General features: G+C 49.6%; 1 protein-coding gene across 1 annotated transcript in view; it reads left to right on the top strand.

Annotated features, from left to right (window-relative positions):
• Positions 1–20,951, top strand: part of WDR97 (WD repeat domain 97) — a 378,285-nt gene extending 357,334 nt beyond the window's left edge. Inside the window, exons 26-27 of the mRNA XM_029587226.1 lie at positions 7,882–7,943; positions 20,096–20,951. Coding sequence (XP_029443086.1) covers positions 7,882–7,943; positions 20,096–20,412 — 379 coding nt within the window. The 3' untranslated portion in view covers positions 20,413–20,951. The remainder of the gene's footprint in view (positions 1–7,881; positions 7,944–20,095) is intronic.
• The last annotated feature ends 1,186 nt before the right edge of the window (positions 20,952–22,137 follow it).

Raw genomic sequence — 22,137 nt, 5'->3', positions numbered from 1 at the left:
GGCAATTACCCAAACACTAAGAAGATCCATGCTACTGATGCAATTAATAGCAGTGGCTATTCCCTAAGTAAAATTGATTAATGGACTTCTCCTCCAAGAACTTATCCAATCCTTTTTTGAACCCAGCTACACTAATTGCACTAACCACATCCTCTGGCAACAAATTCCAGAGCTTAATTGTGCATTGAGTGAAGAATAATTTTCTCCGATTTGTTTTAAATGTGCTACTTGCTAACTTCATGGAGTGCCCCCTAGTCCTTCTATTATCCGAAAGAGTAGATAACCAATTCACATTTACCCATTCTAGACCTCTCATGATTTTAAAGACCTCTATCATATCCCCCCTCAGCCGTCTCTTCTCCAAGTTGAAAAGTCCTAACCTCTTTAGTCTTTCCGCATAGGGGATCTGCTCCATTCCCTTTATCATTTTGGTCGCCATTCTCTGTACCTTCTCCATTGCAACTATATCTTTTTTGAGATGCGGTGACCAGAATTGTACACAGTATTCAAGGTGCGGTCTCACCATGGAGGGATACAAAGGCATTATGACATTTTCTGTTTTATTCATCATTCCCTTCCTAATAATTCCTAATATTCTGTTTGATTTTTTGACTGCCGCAGCACACTGAGCCGATGATTTCAATGTGTTATCCACTATGATGCCTAGATCTTTTTCCTAGGTGGTAGCTCCTAATATGGAACCTAACATTGTGTAACTACAGCAAGGGTTATTTTTCCCTATATGCATCACTTTGCACTTATCCACATTAAATTTCATCTGCCATTTGGATGCCCAATCTTCCAATCTTTCAAAGTCCTCCTGTAATGTATCACAATCTGCTTGTGATTTAACTACTCTGAATAATTTTGTATCATCTGCAGATTTGATCACCTCACTCGTCGTATTCCTTTCCAGATCATTTATATATATATAAATATATAACCTAATAGACCCGGCAAATTTTCGCCCCATTGCTAACTTACCATTTGTAGCCAAAATCATGGAGAAAGTAGTGAACAAACAACTTTCGGAATACCTAGAAGAAAATAAGATTCTAGCCCCAGCACAATTTGGCTTCCGTAAATCCCTCAACACGGAATCCCTTCTGATTTCACTGACAGACAGAATCTACACAGGCCTTGATAAAAAGACCCCCTACTTGCTGGCCCTACTTGACATATCAGCGGCCTTTGACACGGTGAAGCATTCCATACTTATCAACCGTCTATCAGATATCGGTATATCAGGAACGGCCCTGGACTGGTTCAAGTCATTCCTCAACAACAGAATATTCAAGGTTAGAATAAATAATAGAGTCACACCCAGTCAAAGCCACTCTTGGAGTCCCTCAAGGCTCCTCCTTATCCCCTACTCTATTTAACATCTATCTTCTACCCCTCTGTCAACTTCTCACTAACCTAAACGTTACGCATTTTATCTATGCCGATGACGTCCAAATTCTGCTACCAGTCTCAGAATCAATAACAAAAACTTTGAATTTTTGGAACAACCGCCTACAATCCATAAACACACTTCTCACCAGTCTGAATCTAGTGCTCAACACTTCAAAAACTGAACTTTTGCTCATCACTCAGGATGAAAACTCCCCTTCAACTCAAATGACCTTAACCACACATGTAAGAGATCTTGGAGTAACCATAGACAATCAGCTGAACTTAAAAAAATTTGTCAATAACACATCAAAATAATGTTTTCACAAACTACATATATTAAAAAACTTGAAACCTCTTCTCCATCTCCATGACTTCCGCACAGTGCTCCAAGCTGTATTATTTTCCAAAATTGATTACTGCAATTCCATGCTAATCGGTCTTCCAGCGGTCACCACAAAGCCACTACAAATGCTACAGAATTCAGCAGCCAGGATCCTAACCAAGACCAGTAGAAGTGAACACATCACTCCTATACTTAAGAGCCTACACTGGCTCCCCATCAAGTATAGAGCCCAGTGTAGGCTCTTAAGTATAGGAGTGAACACATCACTCCTATACTTAAGAGCCTACACTGGCTCTATACTTAAGAGCCTACACTGGCTCCCTAGAATTCTATACAAAGTGTTAACCATAATACACAAAACCATCCACTCACAATCTACACTCGAATTAAACTGCCCTCTCCGATTTCACTCAGCATCCAGACCTATTAGAACAACGTACCAAGGTACCCTTTATGTACCCCCGACCAAGGCCCCAATGAAAAAACGCGCCTTCTCAATAGCTGGACCTACTAACTGGAACAATCTACCATCGGACCTTCGCCTTGAACCTTGCTTACGGACTTTCAAGAAAAAGTTGAAGACTTGGCTATTCACGGAGGCCTTCACCTAAAGTTTCCCAAGCTAAAAATAAAGTTAGATGCTACCTTAACTGTAACATACATTTAATGTTCTCCATGCATAATTCTTCAATGCACCACATACTCAATATCTACCCTATTGCTTGCATACTCACAGTTTATTGATTTTATTTTATTTTAATATTATTATTTTAATATTATTATTATTATTACTAACATTATTACTATTACTATTATTATATAATTTATATTTGTATTATTTGTTTTAATGTTTATTGTTCAATGTACACCATGCCCATGGTATTTCTAATTCTGGTTCTATGTAAACCGAAGCGATATGTACTTGTACATGATCTTCGGTATATAAAAGCTTTTAAATAAATAAATAAATAAATAAATAAATATATTGAAAAGCACTGGTCCAAGTACAGATCCCTGAGGCACTCCACTGTTACCTTTTTCCACTGACAAAACTATTTAATCTACTGTATTTCCTATCTTCTAACCAGATTGCAATCCACAAAAGGACATCGCTTCCTATCCCATCACTTTTTAGTTTTCTTAGAAGCCTCACATGAGGGACTTTATTGAATGCTTTCTGAAAATCCAAATACACCACAGTTGCAGACCTACTGTTAGTGTTACGGTCGTGGACCCTTGGGCCGGTTGGGATAGAGGATGGTATGCTATGTTGGCAGCCTCCGGGCTGCTGAAGAAGAAGGAGAAGAGAGGTGGAGAGGCGGCCTCTGGCTCCTGCCACAGGCCAGATCGAAACAGTACCCCCCTCTCAAGGACCCTTCCAAGTCCAATGCTTTGACTTGGAGGGTCAGGAGTTGACGAAGGAACTTCTGGGTGCAGACGCCTCCTGCAGGTCGTTTGTACCAAAAAAAAAAAAAAAAAAATCCAGGAAACACTTGGAACACAAAAGTATAGGCCACACATAGGAACACCCACCGGCACATGGCCTTCGCAATCTGTTGTGGGAACGCTGGAGGCCTTCCCATCTCTGAGGATTTCCTGTGCCCCTGGGCCACGACACAGCTGCAGAGGAGCTCCGGCATGTGACGTCACGTCTTGAGCGGCCAATTGCATCATCTAATAAAGGGCATCATCTAATAAAGGGCATTTTCAACTACCGATTCTCTTTGTTTCTATTGCTACACAGCCAACTGGATCGGCTACCGCTTTGTTTTTTGGATGGTAAAGAGGATCCAGATTATTGATTGATAAAAATATAAACGAGATGAGGGGAATGGCAGACAGAAGATGATCAAATCAGGCTGCCAGCTTGACAAAGTTAGTGATGAAAAACACAAAAGCGTGTATTTCACCCAGTCACTCAATTTTATTTTAATTGTATGTAAACCGATGTAATATTTCGAATCAAATATCGGTATAGAAAAATAAATAAATAATCTTATAATTTTTACTGATGTTAACTAAACATCCAGTGATTACAATGCAATTCCCTTTCACTTCCTTCATTATTTTCGTTCTGAAGCCTTCTCATGGTGTACAAACTATTCCCTTAGATGTATCAGTCTATTTATTATTCCATCACAGATATTTATGATTTCTCTCAAAAACTAATTGCAAAATATAATTTTAAAAGCTAAATCAAAAGAATAAAGTAAATCTATTGGGAGTGTCTCATTAGTCCTTGGCTTTTTGTGAACTGCTTCCTATATATGAGCCACAAATCTGTTATTTAGGAACTTGAGTACCTCTGGGGTTCTTCTACATTCTAGAAATGACCTCCATCTTGCTTCTGTTTTAAATACTTTTTCATACAAGATTCTTGTTATCTTCTGGGGGCCGAGGCAGGTGAGAAGTGCCCCAGCATGGGCTGAAGATGTAGGAATGCTGATCCTGACCATTGCCGAACCTGATCACAGAGAAGAGAGACCCAACAATGCAATGTTGGTCTCTGGAATAGTCCTCCGACCACTCGATAGCCCTTTCGGACCTGCCACACAGTAGCAGCAATTGCGACAGGACGGACAGTGGTTGAAGGACGAGGACATCAAACGAAGACTTGAAGTGAGACGAGACTCTGGCTACGTAGAGTGAGACAAAATTAATATATTATCAAATTTGTTTATAATCTTTTAAAACATAAATATCAATCAGTCTAGACATCAAAACACATCTAAAAACAGATAAATTTTAACTTATACAAAGAGAGACAATATTTTTACCTTAATTAATCTTTTTTTTTTTTAATGCTACACAGTTGTTCTTAGGTGTAGCAATACATCAAAGATGGCTGAAAAAACCTAGATGTATAGACAGGATTAATTTAACAAATATTCAAGATAATATTTTATAGCGAGACAAAATTAGTGTTATAAAATCAAATATTATAATTTACCAATTAGTGAGCTTAATTTCATATTGGGATTTACAAGTTATACATTCTTAATATATTTATTTCATAGTTTGAATCAAAAAATATCTAAAAACAGTTCGATCTAATTTTAATAATCTAGAGATACATATCTAGTTGATTAGTTTCAAATACTTTTTTAAAATCTAATTCAATGATTAAAGTGGTCAACTATATACATACCCTTTAATCATTGAATTAGATTAAAAAAAAACCTTTTTGAAACTAATCAACTAGATATATATCTCTAGATTATTAAAATTAGATAGAAGAACTGTTTTTACATATTTTTTTATTCAACCTAAGAAATAAATATATTAAGAATGTATAACTTGTATACCCCAATATGAAATTAAGCTCACTAATTGGTAAATTATAATATTTGATTGTATAACACTAATTTTGTCTTGCTATAAAAAAATATTTTGAATATTTGTTAAATTAATTCTGTCTATACATCTAGGTTTTTTCAGCCATCTTTGATGCATTTGTTATGAACCCTCCTGTAGCGGTTCTACGGGAGGCTCCTTACCTCTTCCTGGAGGCCGCTCCAAGCCAGGGTCTCGCCTGCGAACTGTCCAGGATTTGCTCCAGGGCCTGGGAGGCATCAATGTCCTTGGGGCCTGCCTGAGGCTGCTTGTGTTTGCATGGACTTCCTGATGTGAGCCACGCCCTCTCCCTAGGGGCCGACCCGCAGCACTTCTCCGTAGTTATAGGGCCAGCTAGGTGTGGGCCTGCCAAACTCCTCCCAGGGAGTCGCCGGTCTGCAGCCCTATAAAAGGACTTCAACTTCATTCTGTCTGGGCCTTGCATCAGCGTGAATCCCTCTGGAGGCTTCCACCTGCCAGAGCCTTGTAAGGTTTTCTGTTCTTCGTGGAGCTCCTCGTCTCGTCTGCCTTCGTACCACGTCTTCGTGTCATGTTGTCTTGCCTGAGGTCCCTGACCATGTCCTGATGTTCCGCCATGATCTTCCTCGTCCTGATGTGTCTCCCTGCCAGGATGTTCTTCCCTGCGTCTTCGTCTGGTGCTCCTGAGCCTTCCGTTCCTGCAAAGCCGTGGTTCTCGGATGATGTCGTGCCCTAGAGTGGAGTGGCCTGCAGGTGGGATTCGTCCCTGTGCTCCTGAGCCTCTGTTCCCGCCAGCCATGGGAGAAGCTTCGGATGACACCGGCTTCGTCATTGGAGTTCCTTCTTGCCTGGGTCTTCCCTGCGCGTGTCTCGCTCTCCTGGGTCAAGGTGGTCCGCGACTCAGTCCTGCGGGTGGGCTGAGAAGGGCGCCCTGAGAGACAGTGCCAGTGTCCTTCTGCCTTATGTCTTGTCTTGTTTGGATCAAGTTCCTCGTCATGCTTGTGATGCCGCCACATCAACCCAGTCTCGTCCAAGATGCCCTCACATCCATCATAGTCCTGTCTACGTGTCAAGGCCTCCGTCTGCCCTCAACCTCAGGCCAGGCCTGCTGCTCCATGCTGATTCAAGCGGCAGGTCCGAAAGGGCTTGGAACAGTCGGAGGACCGTTCCCCTACCAACATCACATGTTGTTGGCTCTGGCAGCTTGCAGGCCTGGCAGAGGGTAAGACCGTGTTCAGCCATGCTGGAGCATGCCGTCAACCCTTGGTTCAGCCCTGGATTCGTCTGGGGTCGGGCTGAGGCCCAAGGGCACACTAAACACCCCGTTCTCAACAGTATTGCTTCACATAAGAACAACTGTATAGCGTTAATACAAAAAAAAGAAGAATTAAGGTAAAAATATTGTCTCTCTTTGTATAAGTTAAAATTTATCTGTTTTTAGATGTGTTTTGATGTCTAGATTGATTGATATTTATGTTTTAAAAGATTATAAATAAATTTGATAATATATTAATTTTTACTACTATTTCAGCCCCTGATGCAGCCGATTAGGCGAAATTCGGCCGGAGTCGGGCATTTTTAATATAAATAAAAGTCTTCTTTCCACAGTACACGGTCTTGCTTTTGTTCCGTTTGCCAAGGCAAGGAAGTGAGGTCTGACCACTTCCTTAAATCTTACCGTCAATCAGGGCGCGCCGCGGAGCTGGGACCCGCCCTTGGCCCTTTAAGAGTCCGGGCAGTCCACACGCGCACTCGCCTAGGGGCGGGGCCAATGCCACGGAGGACACCGAACCCCTCCATGAGGCCTGGTGAGCGGGGGATGCCACCGCGGGACGCCGCGGACGAGCGGAGCTGGTAGCAGCAGCGGGGGAGGACGGCCCGGGACCCGCCGCAGCAGGGATGAGGTGAGCGGGCCCAGGCACGGGCCGAGCACGGACGGGACAAGCAGCAGAGGGCATCCCTGCCACCCTTCTGTAGCAATAGCAAAGAAAGAAGAGCGGGACTCATTAATATTTAAATGCACCCTTGCATTCCTTCCACATATTGCTCCAGCCACCAAGATATCAAAACCCATCATTTTTACACCAGCTCTTCAGCTAATTCTCATGCACATAGCCTGTCCTACCCGTTCCTTCCGAAAATGCCACCCTCCATGCCCGCTTCTTAAGATGCACAAAGTCCACCTTTACTAAATTGACTTGCTCCTCCTAGCTGGGTCATTCCTGCCCTAATGCGCCGTAGCATCAAACTGTGCTTTTTGAGGCACAATCCATGGGTACGGTCATCCAGGTCATCCATCTGAAAGTAAAAGTGTTCGCGCTTTGCCCACGGGAAAGTATCTGCAGCGATATTCCCTGACAAATAATGCGCCTCATTTGGAAAATGCAAAACTATGGCATTGTTGCCTTTGCCGTCCTAACTCTGCCCCCACCCCCAGGGTCACCTCCACTCAATGCATATTGTGACACTCACAGGGTGGGCAACTTTCAAAAACATCTTTGAAGCCAGGCAAATAGCCACTCAGATGAGTAAATGGATTTAAAAATTGCCTTCTTAATCTTCTTGTCTGACTCCAATCCTTCCTCAAGTGTCAATTCTTCTGATAAGCCAGTCCCCAGCAGAGAACTCCGCTCCTGTTTTAGGATCTTCTGTCCGTTGCGATTTATGGCATTGCCAAGGGAAACTGGGTATCCTTGTTGGGTCTCTAATAGTCTTTAGTCTCCCCCTTTTCCTCTGTTTCTTTGTGGATGATGGAGCCTGGTCATCTGTGGAGAAAGACACATTAGTGAAGTCCCTTCTTCCTGTTCACTGTCATCTATTTTACTTCCTAGGAGGGAAGCGGTTTACCGTTTGGGAGAGACCAACAGCATGCTCCGAAAGAGAAACATGGATGGTGAGTAACAGGGTCTAATCTTCCATCTCTGCCTTTTCCCGCCATCACTTCTCCTCATCCCCTTGCCTTGGTGACTTTCCAGCAAATGTTTTCCATCGTTCTTATTGCTTGATGCATGAATGATGGAGCTGTAATATCTCGTTCCAAGAGCGAGCATCCCAGAATTCAGCAGAGGGTCCCGATACCCTACACACATGATTGATTTGATTGGATTTTAATTATTTGTCTTTCCAAACCCGAGCTCAAGGCAAGTTACAATTCATGTACTGTAGGTTGGCCCATAGACCTGCCCTAAAGTTAGCTGAGTAAACATATCTGATTAACTTTAAGGTAGCCAGATACATTCAGTGGCACGGCCAAACTGCTGAATACATAGGCTAAGGGGGTCATTTTCCAAAGGTATCGCACGCAAAAAATCCTGATGGCTGATGGCGAAAGGTAAGACTCCTTATCGCCGCCAGTATCGCACCCAATAGCGCCACCTTTCATGGTGGCGCTATTGGGTGCGAAAGCCGGCAGCGATCGCACTACAGAGGTGCAATCTCTGCCGGCTTTCGCAGGCTCACCCCCCGCCCCCATTACCGCCGGATTCTCTAAGGTCTGCGACCTTAGAGAATCCAGGCCTAAGTTAGCTGAACAAGTTTATCTGGCTAACTAGCCAAGTGACACTTTGAGTGAATATTGTTACGAAGGACGAAATCTGGAAGTGGATCCTTAGGCCGACTGACCCGAGGGGACAGTCGGGAGGCAGAACTCCCACTGGGCAAATGGAGCTTCACCTGGAAACCCGTGACTCCTCCAGAGGAGCTGTGGGAGCCCGGGTCGCTAGGACTTAGGAGTCTTCGCCCTGGAAGCCCGAGGTCCCCCCGGGAGGAGCCCGTAGGGACCCGGACCGCTGGGACTTAGGCGAGGACGGAGAAGCCCAGGAGTAGAATACGAACCGGAGTCTAGGCAGGCTGAAGACAAGCAAGAATCAGAGTCACGGACCGGGGTCAAGGCAGGCTGAAGACAAGCAAGAATCAGAGTCACGGACCGGGGTCAAGGCAGGCTGAAGACAAGCAGGAATCGGAGTCACGGACCGGAGTCAAGGCAGGCTGAAGACAAGCAGGAATCGGAGTCACGGACCGGGGTCAAGGCAGGCTGAAGACAAGCAGGAATCGGAGTCACGGACCGGAGTCAAGGCAGGCTGAAGACAAGCAGGAATCGGAGTCGCGGACCGGAGTCAAGGCAGGCTGAAGACGAGCAGGAATCGGAGTGACAAACCGGAATCAAAGCTGGCTGAAGATAAGCAGGAATCCAGGAACCAGGCAGGAATCAAGCAGGCAGGCAGGCAGGCAAACAGCGGGGAACAGGGACGATGGCAACTAGCTCTTCAAAGAAGGAACCTCGTTGCAAGGCACTTTGGTGAGGAAAGAGCCCGGTTTAAATCCCCCGGTCGGCGTCTGACGTCAAAGGGGCATGTCAGCACATCCGGGTGCTGACAGCACAAAACGCTGCCCTTCGCGCGCGCGCGTTCCCTCGCCTGAGGGGAGGAGTCTCCGGCGACGTCTCCCTCGTGGAGACGCCGCTGCCAAGCCGCGTGGAGGGACCCGAACCCGGCGGTTCGCAGCGCGGGTGAGAGAGGTAAGCTCCCGGTCACCAGCCTAGTGACCGGGATCGTAACAGTACCCCCCCCTCTTACGCCCCCTCCGAAGAGGACCGGCCTTCCCGGGATTGTCCAAATGAAACTGTGTCAGCAATGACTTATCCAAAATATTACGGGCAGGTTCCCAGGAGTCCTCCTCTGGACCGCAACCCTCCCATGACAATAGGTACTCCCATCGACGGTTAGCGAAGCGCACATCCCGTACTTCATGAACTTGGAACACAGGTTCCCCAGGAGAGGAAGCAGAAACATCATCTGGGGTAGGCCGATGAAAACGAGAGTATACTACTGGTTTCAGGAGGGAGACATGAAACACATTGTGAACTCTCAGACGTGACGGGAGGCGTAACCTGTAGGATACCATGCCAATTCGTTCTGCCACGGAGAAAGGACCACAGAACCTGGGTTTTAACTTGTGACTGTGGCCTGGGAAGCGCAGGTTCTTGGTGCTCAGCCAAACCTTAGTACCAGGGACCAATTCTGGCGCAGAACGCCGGTGACGATCTGCCACTGTACGAGTTCTCTGAGCTGCCATCGATAGTCGCTGCTGAAGGATCTTCCAGAGTCGATGGAGCTGGGAAGCAATAGACTGAACCGCTGGTGAGGGAACCTCCAAGGGAAGCGGTATTGGGGGCTGAAGATGTCTTCCAAAGACGACTTGGAACGGAGTATGACCCGTAACGGAGTGTTGATGATTGTTATACGCAAATTCAGCCCAAGGCAATAGAGAGACCCAATTATCCCTCTTTTCGGTGATGAAGCTGCGAAGAAACAATTTGAGTGACCGGTTCATACGCTCCGTTTGCCCATTACTTTGGGGGTGGAAAGCGGTAGATAGATTTAGCTGCACTCCAAACTTCTTGCAGATAGCACGCCAATAGCGGGCCGTGAACTGTGAACCACGATCCGACACGAATACTCTGCGGAAGACCATGTGCTCGGAAGATGTGCAGAATAAAAAGACGTGCCAACTCCGGGGCAGATGGAAGTTTGGGCAGCGGTACCAGATGGACCATCTTGGAGAACCGGTCCACCGTGACCCAGATTACCGTATGTCCCTCCGACGGAGGCAGGTCCACCACGAAATCCGTGGCGATGTGGGTCCAGGGTTCGGCAGGAATAGGCAGAGGCTGCAGCAGGCCCCAAGGGCGTCCAACCAGCGGCTTTTGTCTGGCACAAACGGGGCACGAAGCCACATATTCGTGTACGTCCTGTCGTACTCGGGGCCACCAGTAGTACCGATTCAAAAGTGTCAAAGTTCTCCCTTGACCGGCATGACCTCCTGAAAGGGAGTCATGGGCCCATTCCAGCACCCTCCTCCTATCTCGGCGAGGAACGATTACTTTGTCGGTTGAGGAAATACCGGTGCCTGCAAGGGAAACTTTAGCTGGATCGATGATATACTGTGGAGGATCATCTTCCTCCTCAAAGATGGAGTTTCGAGATAATGCATCAGCACGAACATTCTTAGTAGCCGGACGGTACTTAAGGATGAAATCAAATCGGCTGAAAAATAGAGACCAACGAGCCTGCCTTGGGTTAAGGCGTTGGGCTTGTGATAAGAATTCCAAATTCTTATCACAAGCCTGACCTGATGTTGGGCTCCCTCCAGCCATTGCCTCCATTCTTCGAAAGCCTCTTATCACAAGCCGTGACCTGATGTTGGGCTCCCTCCAGCCATTGCCTCCATTCTTCGAAAGCCAGCTTAATGGCCAGGAGCTCCTTATCGCCGATCCCGTAGTTGTTTTCGGCCGGTGTAAACTTCTTAGAGAAAAAGGAGCAAGGTAGCAATTGACCAGATGCAGAATGCTGAGACAAAACTGCTCCTACCGCCACACTGGAAGCATCTACCTCCACTACGAAAGGGCGTAACGGGTCCGGATGGCGGAGGCAAGTCTCTTGCAGAAACGCATCTTTCAAATCTTGGAAAGCTCTGCAAGCCCCCGGAGTCCAGTGTTGTGTGTCTGCTCCTTTTTTAGTCAGAGCGGTCAGAGGTGCCACTAATCGTGAATATCCGGGTATGAAGTGCCTGTAAAAGTTTGCAAAACCTAAAAAACGTTGTAATGCCTTTAGGCCCACAGGTTGAGGCCACTTCTTGATAGCGGAGACTTTTTCGGGGTCCATGCTGAATCCGGTGGCGGATACAATATACTCAAGAAAGGGCAACGAGTCCCGCTCAAATATACATTTCTCCAATTTGGCGTAGAGCTGATGCTCTCGGAGGATTTGGAGTACTTGTCGGACTTGGCGACGATGAGTATCCAAATCTCGTGAAAAGATAAGAACGTCATCCAAGTATACAATAACGCAGGAGTTGAGCAACTCCCTGAGTACCTCATTCATGAGGTGCTGGAATACTGCTGGCGCATTGCATAGACCAAAGGGCATAACCAGATACTCGTAGTGTCCGTCCCGGGTATTGAAAGCGGTTTTCCACTCGTCGCCGGGACGGATGCGCACCAGATTATAGGCCCCCCTTAAGTCCAGCTTAGTAAACACCCGAGCCCCCTGAAGCTTGTCCAGTAGCTCGGGAATCAGTGGCAACGGATACCGGTCCTTCTTGGTGATGGCATTTAAGCCCCGGTAATCAATGCAAGGGCGTAAGGAACCGTCCTTTTTAGCGACAAAGAAGAATCCGGCCCCGGCAGGTGATTTGGATGCACGGATGAATCCTTTGGCGAGATTCTCCTTAATATAATCGGACATAGCTCTTGTTTCGGGCAGAGAGAGAGGGTACGCCCTACCTCGTGGTGGAATCGTATCAGGGAGCAGCTCAATAGAGCAGTCGAAAGGACGATGGTGAGGTAATAATTCCGCCTTGTCCTTGGAAAACACGTCAGAGAAGTCGTTGTACTGGTCAGGAAGTTTTAACCCAGCATGAGCCAAGGGGATGGGCGGAACCACCGTGGCCTTGATGCAATGCTGTAGGCAATGAGAACTCCACTGTGCGATCTGCAGGTCATCCCAGCGAATCACGGGTGAGTGAAGTTGCAACCAGGGCAGACCCAAAACTATGGGATATACAGACTTCTCCAATACCAGGAAGGAGATCTCCTCTTCATGTAACAGACCAGTACGAAGTATGATCGGGGTGGTGACAAGAGAGATACTGCCCGGTAAAGGTGTTCCTTGAATAGAGGTAATGCAGAGAGGCGGGTCACGGGGAACTGTGTCCAAATGAAGCTTTTGTACCAGGTCTCGAGTGATAAAGTTACCCCCAGCCCCGGAGTCAATCAAGGCCTGAGTAGAAAAAGTGTCCTCTGAGAACCTCAGAGTTACAGGCATGGTACATTGAGGAGCAGCGTTGAAACAGCCCAGGAGGTACTCCTCCCTCCTTCCTAGGCGTGGGCGTTTCCCGGCCGTTCCTTACACTGGGAAAGGAAATGTCCCTTACCACCGCAGTAAAGACACAACCCCAGTGTCCGCCGGCGGCGTTTCTCTTCTTCAGTTAGGGAAGTGCGTCCTAACTGCATAGGCTCTTCAGCAGAAGCCTCGGCCGAGGCGACCGACAACCTGGGCATCGGAGTGAGCGGTCTTGAGAATGCCGGAGCTAGCGGAGACAGGCGTCTCGGAGGGCGTACTTCCCGAGCTCTCTGTTGCAAACGTAGGTCGATACGTCCAGCTAGCTCTATGAGTGAGTCTAATCCTTCGGGAAGGTCCCGGGCGGCTAGTACGTCCTTGATCCGACCAGCCAATCCTTCCAGGAAAATTCCCCGAAGAGCATCGTCACGCCAACCCACCTCGAGGGCGAGGGTGCGGAATTCCAAGGCATACTCGGCCAGAGTACGGCCCCCTTGCCGGAGTTGTAATAATTCCGACGTGGCAGAGGTCAGACGGGCAGGCTCGTCGAAGGCTGCACGAAACCCAGCCACAAAGAGATCCAAATTGGTGAGAGTAGGATCACTCTTCTCCCACATCGGTGAGGCCCAGTGCAGGGCCCTCCCATCCAGTAGGGAAAAAATATAAGCGACCTTGACAGAATCCGTAGGGAACTGATTCGGAAGCAAGGCAAATCGCACGAAACACTGGTTCAAAAACCCGCGACACACCTTGGGGTCTCCTGCATAGCGTGAAGGAGCAGGCAGCTGTGTAGGCGTCTGGAGCGTAACTACCGGCGCAGGTGCGACCACAGGAACTGGTGCCGGAGGTTCAGCGTCCATACGGGTTGCCATTCGCTCCACCGTGGCTACCAGGGAATCCAGAACCTGTTGTTGTTGTACCAGGCGCTGAGCCAGGCCCGGAATGGCCTGGAGACCAGCGAGATCCGCCGGATCCATGGCCTTGCAAACTGTTACGAAGGACGAAATCCGGAAGTGGATCCTTACGCCGACTGACCCGAGGGGACAGTCGGGAGGCAGAACTCCCACTGGGCAAATGGAGCTTCACCTGGAAACCCGTGACTCCTCCAGAGGAGCTGTGGGAGCCCGGGTCGCTAGGACTTAGGAGTCTTCGCCCTGGAAGCCCGAGGTCCCCCCGGGAGGAGCCCGTAGGGACCCGGACCGCTGGGACTTAGGCGAGGACGGAGAAGCCCAGGAGTAGAATACGAACCGGAGTCTAGGCAGGCTGAAGACAAGCAAGAATCGAAGTCACGGACCGGGGTCAAGGCAGGCTGAAGACAAGCAGGAATCGGAGTAACGGACCGGAGTCAAGGCAGGCTGAAGACAAGCAGGAATCGGAGTCACGGACCGGGGTCAAGGCAGGCTGAAGACAAGCAGGAATCGGAGTCACGGACCGGAGTCAAGGCAGGCTGAAGACAAGCAGGAATCGGAGTCGCGGACCGGAGTCAAGGCAGGCTGAAGACGAGCAGGAATCGGAGTGACAAACCGGAATCAAGGCTGGCTGAAGATAAGCAGGAATCGGAGTCGCGGACCGGAGTCAAGGCAGGCTGAAGACAAGCAGGAATCGGAGTAACGGACCGGAGTCAAGGCAGGCTGAAGACAAGCAGGAATCGGAGTAACGGACCGGAGTCAAGGCTGGCTGAAGATAAGCAGGAATCGGAGTAACGGACCGGAGTCAAGGCAGGCTGAAGACAAGCAGGAATCGGAGTCACGGACCGGGGTCAAGGCAGGCTGAAGACAAGCAGGAATCGGAGTCACGGACCGGAGTCAAGGCAGGCTGAAGACAAGCAGGAATCGGAGTCGCGGACCGGAGTCAAGGCAGGCTGAAGACGAGCAGGAATCGGAGTGACAAACCGGAATCAAGGCAGGCTGAAGATAAGCAGGAATCCAGGAACCAGGCAGGAATCAAGCAGGCAGGCAGGCAGGCAATCAGCGGGGAACAGGGACGATGGCAACTAGCTCTTCAAAGAAGGAACCTCGTTGCAAGGCACTTTGGTGAGGAAAGAGCCCGGTTTAAATCCCCCGGTCGGCGTCTGACGTCACGGGGGGCGTGTCAACACATCCGGGTGCTGACAGCACAAAACGCTGCCCTTCGCGCGCGCGCGTTCCCTCGCCTGAGGGGAGGAGTCTCCGGCGATGTCTCCCTCGTGGAGACGCCGCTGCCAAGCCGCGTGGAGGGCCCCGAACCCGGCGGTTCGCAGCGCGGGTGAGAGAGGTAAGCTCCCGGTCACCAGCCTAGTGACCGGGATCGTAACAAATATGGACCTCCTAATATTTAAGTTATTCAAATTTTGTTTTAAAATTGTTTTATGTTTGTATAGTTCAAGGAGGGAAAATGACCTCAGAATGAAAGCGAAGAGTGTCTTCACAATTTGCCAACTTTCAGTACTGGTTAAAAAGCTCCAATGTACTGCTCAAAACACGTAAAGCGCTTCTTGTATAAAAGCAGGCTCTCACTGCTTGATTAAACTGTTGCTCTCACCACAATATAAACCTAGAAAGTCGATTTAACTGCTGTGGCTGTAGATTCAGCTTGTCAGTACTATAGAAATCAAGCTATCAAGCTGGTGAGAATGTCTTAAAAGCCAACATGGTCAGCGTTTCGCAGAGGATGCTCCATCATGACGAGATCTACAATCGCAAAAAGCTATAAGATTCAGCAGCGTGGAAAACTCAAAATCATTCAAATCGGCAGCTGCAATTTACTTAAAAAGGCAGCCCAAAACCAGCTCCATGGTGACCAAATGTCTGCAAACTTTGTGAAATAATGCGGCACTCACTCCCAACAAATCAGTTTATATTTTCATTTCAGCAAAATGTTACATTTAACAACAGTTTAAGAAAGCAGTGAAAGAACTCTTATAGCACCTGAAGTAATTTACATCATATCACACCTATCTCAACTTTCCTCCAGGGTATATACATTTAGATCTTTAAGTCTGCCCCCATATCCTTTACAGTGAAGATCACTGATCATTTCGGTAGCCACCCTCTGGTTTCTGAAGGTGCGGCATACAGACTTGTACACAATGATGTCCATATTCAGTCGCTGTGCAGCTCTGCAAGTTATCCAAATAAACGTATCTGCAGCTGCACTGCTGAATATACCTGGATATTCTAAAGTTAACTTTAGGAGTGGGTATGGGCCAATAGGAGTTAACTTATTTAGCTAATTCTGAATTCCGGAGTTAGCCGGATAGCTTATCCGGCTAACTCGGCTTGGGGAAGGGGGAGTCTCTTCCGAAGGGATGGGCTCCACCTTAACCAGGTTGGAACCAGACTGCTGGCGCTAACCTTTAAAAAGGAGATAGAACAGCTTTTAAACTAGAACAAAGGGGAAAGCCGACAGTCGCTCAGCAGCGCATGGTTCGGAGAGAGGTATCTTCAAAGGATACTAATGATGCATTAGAATTAGGGCATCCCGACAGTGAGGTTCCAATAATTAGAAAAGCAGTCCAAGTGCCTGTAACTAAAAACTCACCTGAGCTAAAAAATTCTAACTTGTCCCTATCAATTAAAAAGCAGAATGAAAATACAAACAAAAAACACACTTTGAAATGTTTGTATGCTAATGCCAGAAGTCTAAGAAGTAAGATGGGAGAATTAGAATGTATAGCAGTGAATGATGACATAGACTTAACTGGCATAGCACTCCCAGCATCCTCGGAGGAGCAGGCGGGAGATAGCACTCCCAGCAGCCTCGGAGGAGCAGGCGGGAGATAGCACTCCCAGCATCCTCGGAGAAGAAGGCAGGAAATAGCACTCCCAGCATCCTCGGAGGAGCAGGCAGGAGATAGCACTCCCAGCAGCCTCGGAGGAGCGGGCTGGAGATAGCACTCCCAGCATCCTCGGAGAAGAAGGCAGGAGATAGCACTCCCAGCAGCCTCGGAGGAGCGGGCGGGAGATTGCACTCCCAGCAGCCTAGGAGGAGCAGTCGGGAGATAGCACTCCCAGCAGCCTCGGAGGAGCGGGCGGGAGATAGCACTCCCAGCAGCCTCGGAGAAGAAGGCAGGAGATAGCACTCCCAGCAGCCTCGGAGGAGCAGTTGGGAGATAGCACTCTCAACATCCTCAGAGGAACAGGCAGGAGATAACGCTCCAAGCAGCCTCGGAGGAGCAGGCAGGAGATAACGCTCCCAGCAGCCTCGGAGGAGCAGGCAGGAGATAGCACTCCCAGCAGCCTCGGAGGAGCAGGCGGGAGATAGCACTCCCAGCAGCCTTGGAGAAGAAGGCAGGAGTTAGTACTCTCAACATCCTCAGAGGAACAGGCAGGAGATAACGCTCCCAGCAGCCTCGGAGGAGCAGGCAGGAGATAGCACTCCCAGCATCCTCGGAGGAGCAGGCGGGAGATAGCACTCCCAGCAGCCTCGGAGGAGCAGGCGGGAGATAGCACTCCCAGCAGCCTCGGAGGAGCAGGCGGGAGATAGCACTCCCAGCAGCCTCGGAGGAGCGGGCTGGAGATAGCACTCCCAGCATCCTCGGAGAAGAAGGCAGGAGATAGCACTCCCAGCAGCCTCGGAGGAGCGGGCGGGAGATTGCACTCCCAGCAGCCTAGGAGGAGCAGTCGGGAGATAGCACTCCCAGCAGCCTCGGAGGAGCGGGCGGGAGATAGCACTCCCAGCAGCCTCGGAGGAGCAGGCAGGAGATAGCACTCCCAGCAGCCTCGGAGGAGCAGGCGGGAGATAGCACTCCCAGCAGCCTTGGAGAAGAAGGCAGGAGTTAGTACTCTCAACATCCTCAGAGGAACAGGCAGGAGATAACGCTCCCAGCAGCCTCGGAGGAGCAGGCAGGAGATAGCACTCCCAGCAGCCTCAGAGGAGCAGGCAGGAGATAGCACTCCCAGCATCCCCGGAGGAGCAGGCTGGAGATAGCACTCCCAGCATCCCCGGAGGAGCAGGCGGGAGATAGCACTCCCAGCAGCCTCGGAGGAGCAGGCGGGAGATAGCACTCCCAGCATCCTCGGAGAAGAAGGCAGGAGATAGCACTCCCAGCAGCCTCGGGGAGCGGGCGGGAGATAGCACTCCCAGCAGCCCCGGAGGAGCGGGCGGGAGATAGCACTCCCAGCAGCCTCGGGGAGCGGGCGGGAGATAGCACTCCCAGCAACCTCGGAGGAGCAGGCAGGAGATAGCACTCCCAGCAGCCTCGGAGGAGCGGGCGGGAGATAGCACTCCCAGTAGCCTCGGAGGAGCGGGCGGGAGATAGCACTCCCAGCATCCCCGGAGGAGCGGGCGCGAGATAGCACTCCCAGCAACCTCGGAGGAGAGGGCGGGAGATAGCACTCCCAGCAACCTCGGAGGAGAGGGCGGGAGATAGCACTCCCAGCAGCCTCGGAGGAGAAGCCGGGAGATAGCACTCCCAGCATCCTCGGAGAAGAAGGCAGGAGATAGCACTCCCAGCAGCCTCGGGGAGCGGGCGGGAGATAGCACTCCCAGCAGCCCCGGAGGAGCGGGCGGGAGATAGCACTCCCAGCAGCCCCGGAGGAGCGGGCGGGAGATAGCACTCCCAGCAGCCTCGGAGGAGCAGGCAGGAGATAGCACTCCCAGCATCCCCGGAGTGGGCGGGAGATAGCACTCCCAGCATCCCCGGAGGAGCGGGCGGGAGATAGCACTCCCAGCAGCCCCGGAGGAGCGGGCGGGAGATAGCACTCCCAGCAGCCTCGGAGGAGCAGGCAGGAGATAGCACTCCCAGCATCCCCGGAGTGGGCGGGAGATAGCACTCCCAGCAGCCCCGGAGGAGCGGGCGGGAGATAGCACTCCCAGCAGCCTCGGAGGAGCAGGCAGGAGATAGCACTCCCAGCATCCCCGGAGTGGGCGGGAGATAGCACTCCCAGCATCCCCGGAGGAGCAGGCAGGAGATAGCACTCCCAGCAGCCTCGGAGGAGCGGGCAGGAGATAGCACTCCCAGCAGCCTCGGAGGAGGTGCTACTTCAGAATAGTATGCTCCTTCCTCAGTTCCCTAACCGATAGCCTGAGCTCGGGCCATCGAGTGGAAATAGAGGTGGGCCAAATGATGATCAGGACAGGAAGGTCACTGCCAACCTATAAATATCACGGGCAACTCCTCTCCCCCTTCTGCCTCCAGCCCTGCGTTTCCTCTTATGATGAAAAATGATCTTTCCCACTTTCTCTCCTCCTGTCCCGCATCCTCCTCTCTATCCTTGTCACCTGCTTCTCTCCCCTGCCCAGTGTCTCTCTCTGCCCTTGCAATACCTCCCCTCCCGCAGCCGGGTCTCTGATCTCTCTTCCCCCGGTCAGGCAGCGCTCTCCCCAGCAGCTGCTAATACTGCTTAACATTTCTATAGTGCTACAGGCAGTGCTGTGCGAATATACAGAAGGAAGCGATCCCTCCCCACGCCAGCACAGCTCTCCTCCTCAGTCCCAGGGCCTTATTTCGGCGGCGGCAGCAGCAGGCGGCCATCCGCAAGTTAAATGTGCAGCTGATATTTTTGTTACATCAGTGCCGGTGCCTAATCTTAGCCTCTGGGCATTGCTTTCAGGTTTTGTGGGGGGGAGGGGAGGGGAGGAAGACCAGGAAAGCAGCGGAGGCAAGCTGGACGCTAAGCAGCCCGAGCCAGAGTCTGTCTCAGGTGCCGTTACCTCACCCTGAGGCCCACACAGTCCTAATGCCAGCCTTGCGTAAGCTGCAGGTAGCCGCTCTCTCTCTCTGATGGCCCCACCTCCTTTGGCTCTTAGGGAAGAGCTGGATTTGTTAGCATTTTAGGGAGAAAGTTGTTCATCACACAGGCATTTGATTTTGCCAGCTGATATTTATTGGTGGAACTTGACTCTTCTGTGATGCTTTTTTTTTTTTTACCTCCGATTATGAAGGCACTGTTTACTTTTTGTCTGCCGTTGTGTGGCCATGCTGTGTGCGCCCTGAGTGGATGTGCGTTGTCATTCTGTAATCCTCCTAGGACAACTTGCCTTTGCCGAAACAGAAAACATTTTAAATAAATGCTTCCCTTGTAAAATGCCCTGTGTACCTGTGAGCTCTGGAGTCTGCGGTGGGAAGGAGAGAGAGGCCGGATCAGGAACGCATCCTGCAAGCCTGAGATCCAAGGCCCCCCGTGCCTGAATGCAGACAGAAGGCCAGGTGGACCCGGGGTTTCTGCTGCCTTCGGCCAGACGTTTTATTCTGCATTGTTAACCTCTGCCATTCCTCTTCCCACAGATTTCTACTTTCCGCCTCTCCCAAAGTACCAGTATCTCTCCACCTGTGGGCCTTTCATCAGCTTCCCCTTGAAGAAGATTAATTTGCACCCCTTTTCCCCGGCCCAGGATGCGAGTGTCCTTCCGAGCTTCCTCACCTCCTTCCAGCAGGCAGCACAGAAGTACTTCATCCTGCAGCACTCCTACCCGGGCAGCTACACAAGGGCTGTCAGCAGGCCCAGGCCCCTCCGCAAGGGCTCCACGTCCCAGCGCACCGACGTGAAAAGCGCTGAAGCAGCCACTGCGCACTCTGAGCTCTCTACACCTTCTTACGTTTAGTTTAATAAGAAAGTAAATAACCATGTTTCACGCAGAGATCCAAGAAATACTGTTAGTGTCTCCTCCAAAGCAGGGAAGAAACACACCCCCCCCCCCCCCGCCCCAGTCCAATGGGGAGAAGAACAGCCTGGAAAAGGTGAGCGCACAGTGTACACAGGACCCCAAGCAGGTGCCGGCAGAAGGGACCCGCGTGTCCCTGGAGAGGAGCAAAGAGCTGCCTTGTGCTCAGACTCCAGCACGGCACGTGAGCGGGTGAGGCCTCTGCCACCGCTACCATCCAGCACCAAGGAATTTCCGAAAGCTCTGAGCAAAGCATGCAAAGAGCTTCCACCTTTTATTCTGCCAGGTTACAACTCCCGGGCCAGTCCCCTGATTTGTGTTTAATGACTTATTATATCCCACATGAGTAACCTTGTTTTCTTCTTGTTTGCACTATCTTTTCCTAGCTTCCTGTCGTTACCCCCCATCCCAGTTGGACTTCCCTGTTACAATGTAATTTTCCAATCTTAACCTGTTTATTGTTTATTGTAAACCGACATTTATTGTAAACCGTAAACAACGAATGCCGGTATATAAAAAAATGTTTAAATAAAACAAATAAATAAATAAAATAATGTTTCTCTTTTATGGGCTTCTTTATAATGTTTCTTTTACTCTTGTGTTTTGATTATGGTTGTATTATTTGTAACCTGCCCCAAATACTGGAGGGCGTGGGTGATAAACTGTTTAAAATAAATAAATACTTCAGGAGCACCTTCTATCCTGCTTTCATCCACATGGGCCTCAGACGATGTTCCCAGCAGCCCAGTGAGAGGCCAGTCCCGTGCCTGAAGTGAGACAGTAAACGGACTGGCGCTCTCCATGTCAGGGGGAACGGATATTAAACCTGCGGTGCTGCCTAGAAATGCACTCAAATGGCTTTCTTCACATCTGGAAGGTGTTTTCTGAGCTTCTTTAGCGTTTGTTTCCTTTCCTGGTTAGATGCACTGACGTGCAGGGCTGCTGTGTGTCTGTTTCTGCCCAGCGTTTTTACAACATCCCTATCCTTTCTTTTTAACCAGAGAACTCCATGTCCCATTAATAAAGAAGCAGAGGGTTGGCTATCACATATTTCATGTATAGCGCTTTACACTAGGGATCACATATGAGAACCTTGAGGATAATCTGGCAAACGTAGGAGCAAATGGATATCCTCTCACACTTGGGAGAAGATAAGGGAAACTCAAGAACATCATGTCACAGTCTGGATTAGATATGGAGAGCTCTAGAGGAGGAAAGAGGTGACCTTGGAAACATCCTGGTGCCCTTGGGAGCAGAGCCGGAGAACAAACTGATTTCCTATCTCACCTGAGAGCAGATATGGGAATTTCAGGGTTATCCCACCACACTTGGGAGCAAGAATAGAGAGCTCAGACGTCTTGTGAATGGTCCCCTCTGCTGAATACAGCAAATCCATCCCAGAATGCTTAGGCGTGATAGATTTTATAAAAAGAAAGAGTCGGTCCATTTGTCTTATTTCCTAGGGAAGAGGAACATGTAGATACAGTATTGTAGAAACAATTACTGGCCGAGTGACATTCAAATATCTCAAAGGTTTCCATGCCCAGGGGGTGAGCCTTTTTCAATGGAAAGGAGGATCTAGAACGAGGGGTCATGAGATGAAGGTGACAGGGGGTAGACTCAGGTGTAATCTTAGGAAATATTTCTTTATAGATGTGTGGAATG

Source organism: Rhinatrema bivittatum, chromosome 2 (genome assembly GCF_901001135.1).
Source record: "Rhinatrema bivittatum chromosome 2, aRhiBiv1.1, whole genome shotgun sequence".
In the NCBI taxonomy this organism is placed as follows: Eukaryota; Metazoa; Chordata; class Amphibia; order Gymnophiona; family Rhinatrematidae; genus Rhinatrema; species Rhinatrema bivittatum.
Note: the sequence above shows the minus strand (reverse complement) of the source record. Positions and strands in the feature narration are given on the sequence as shown.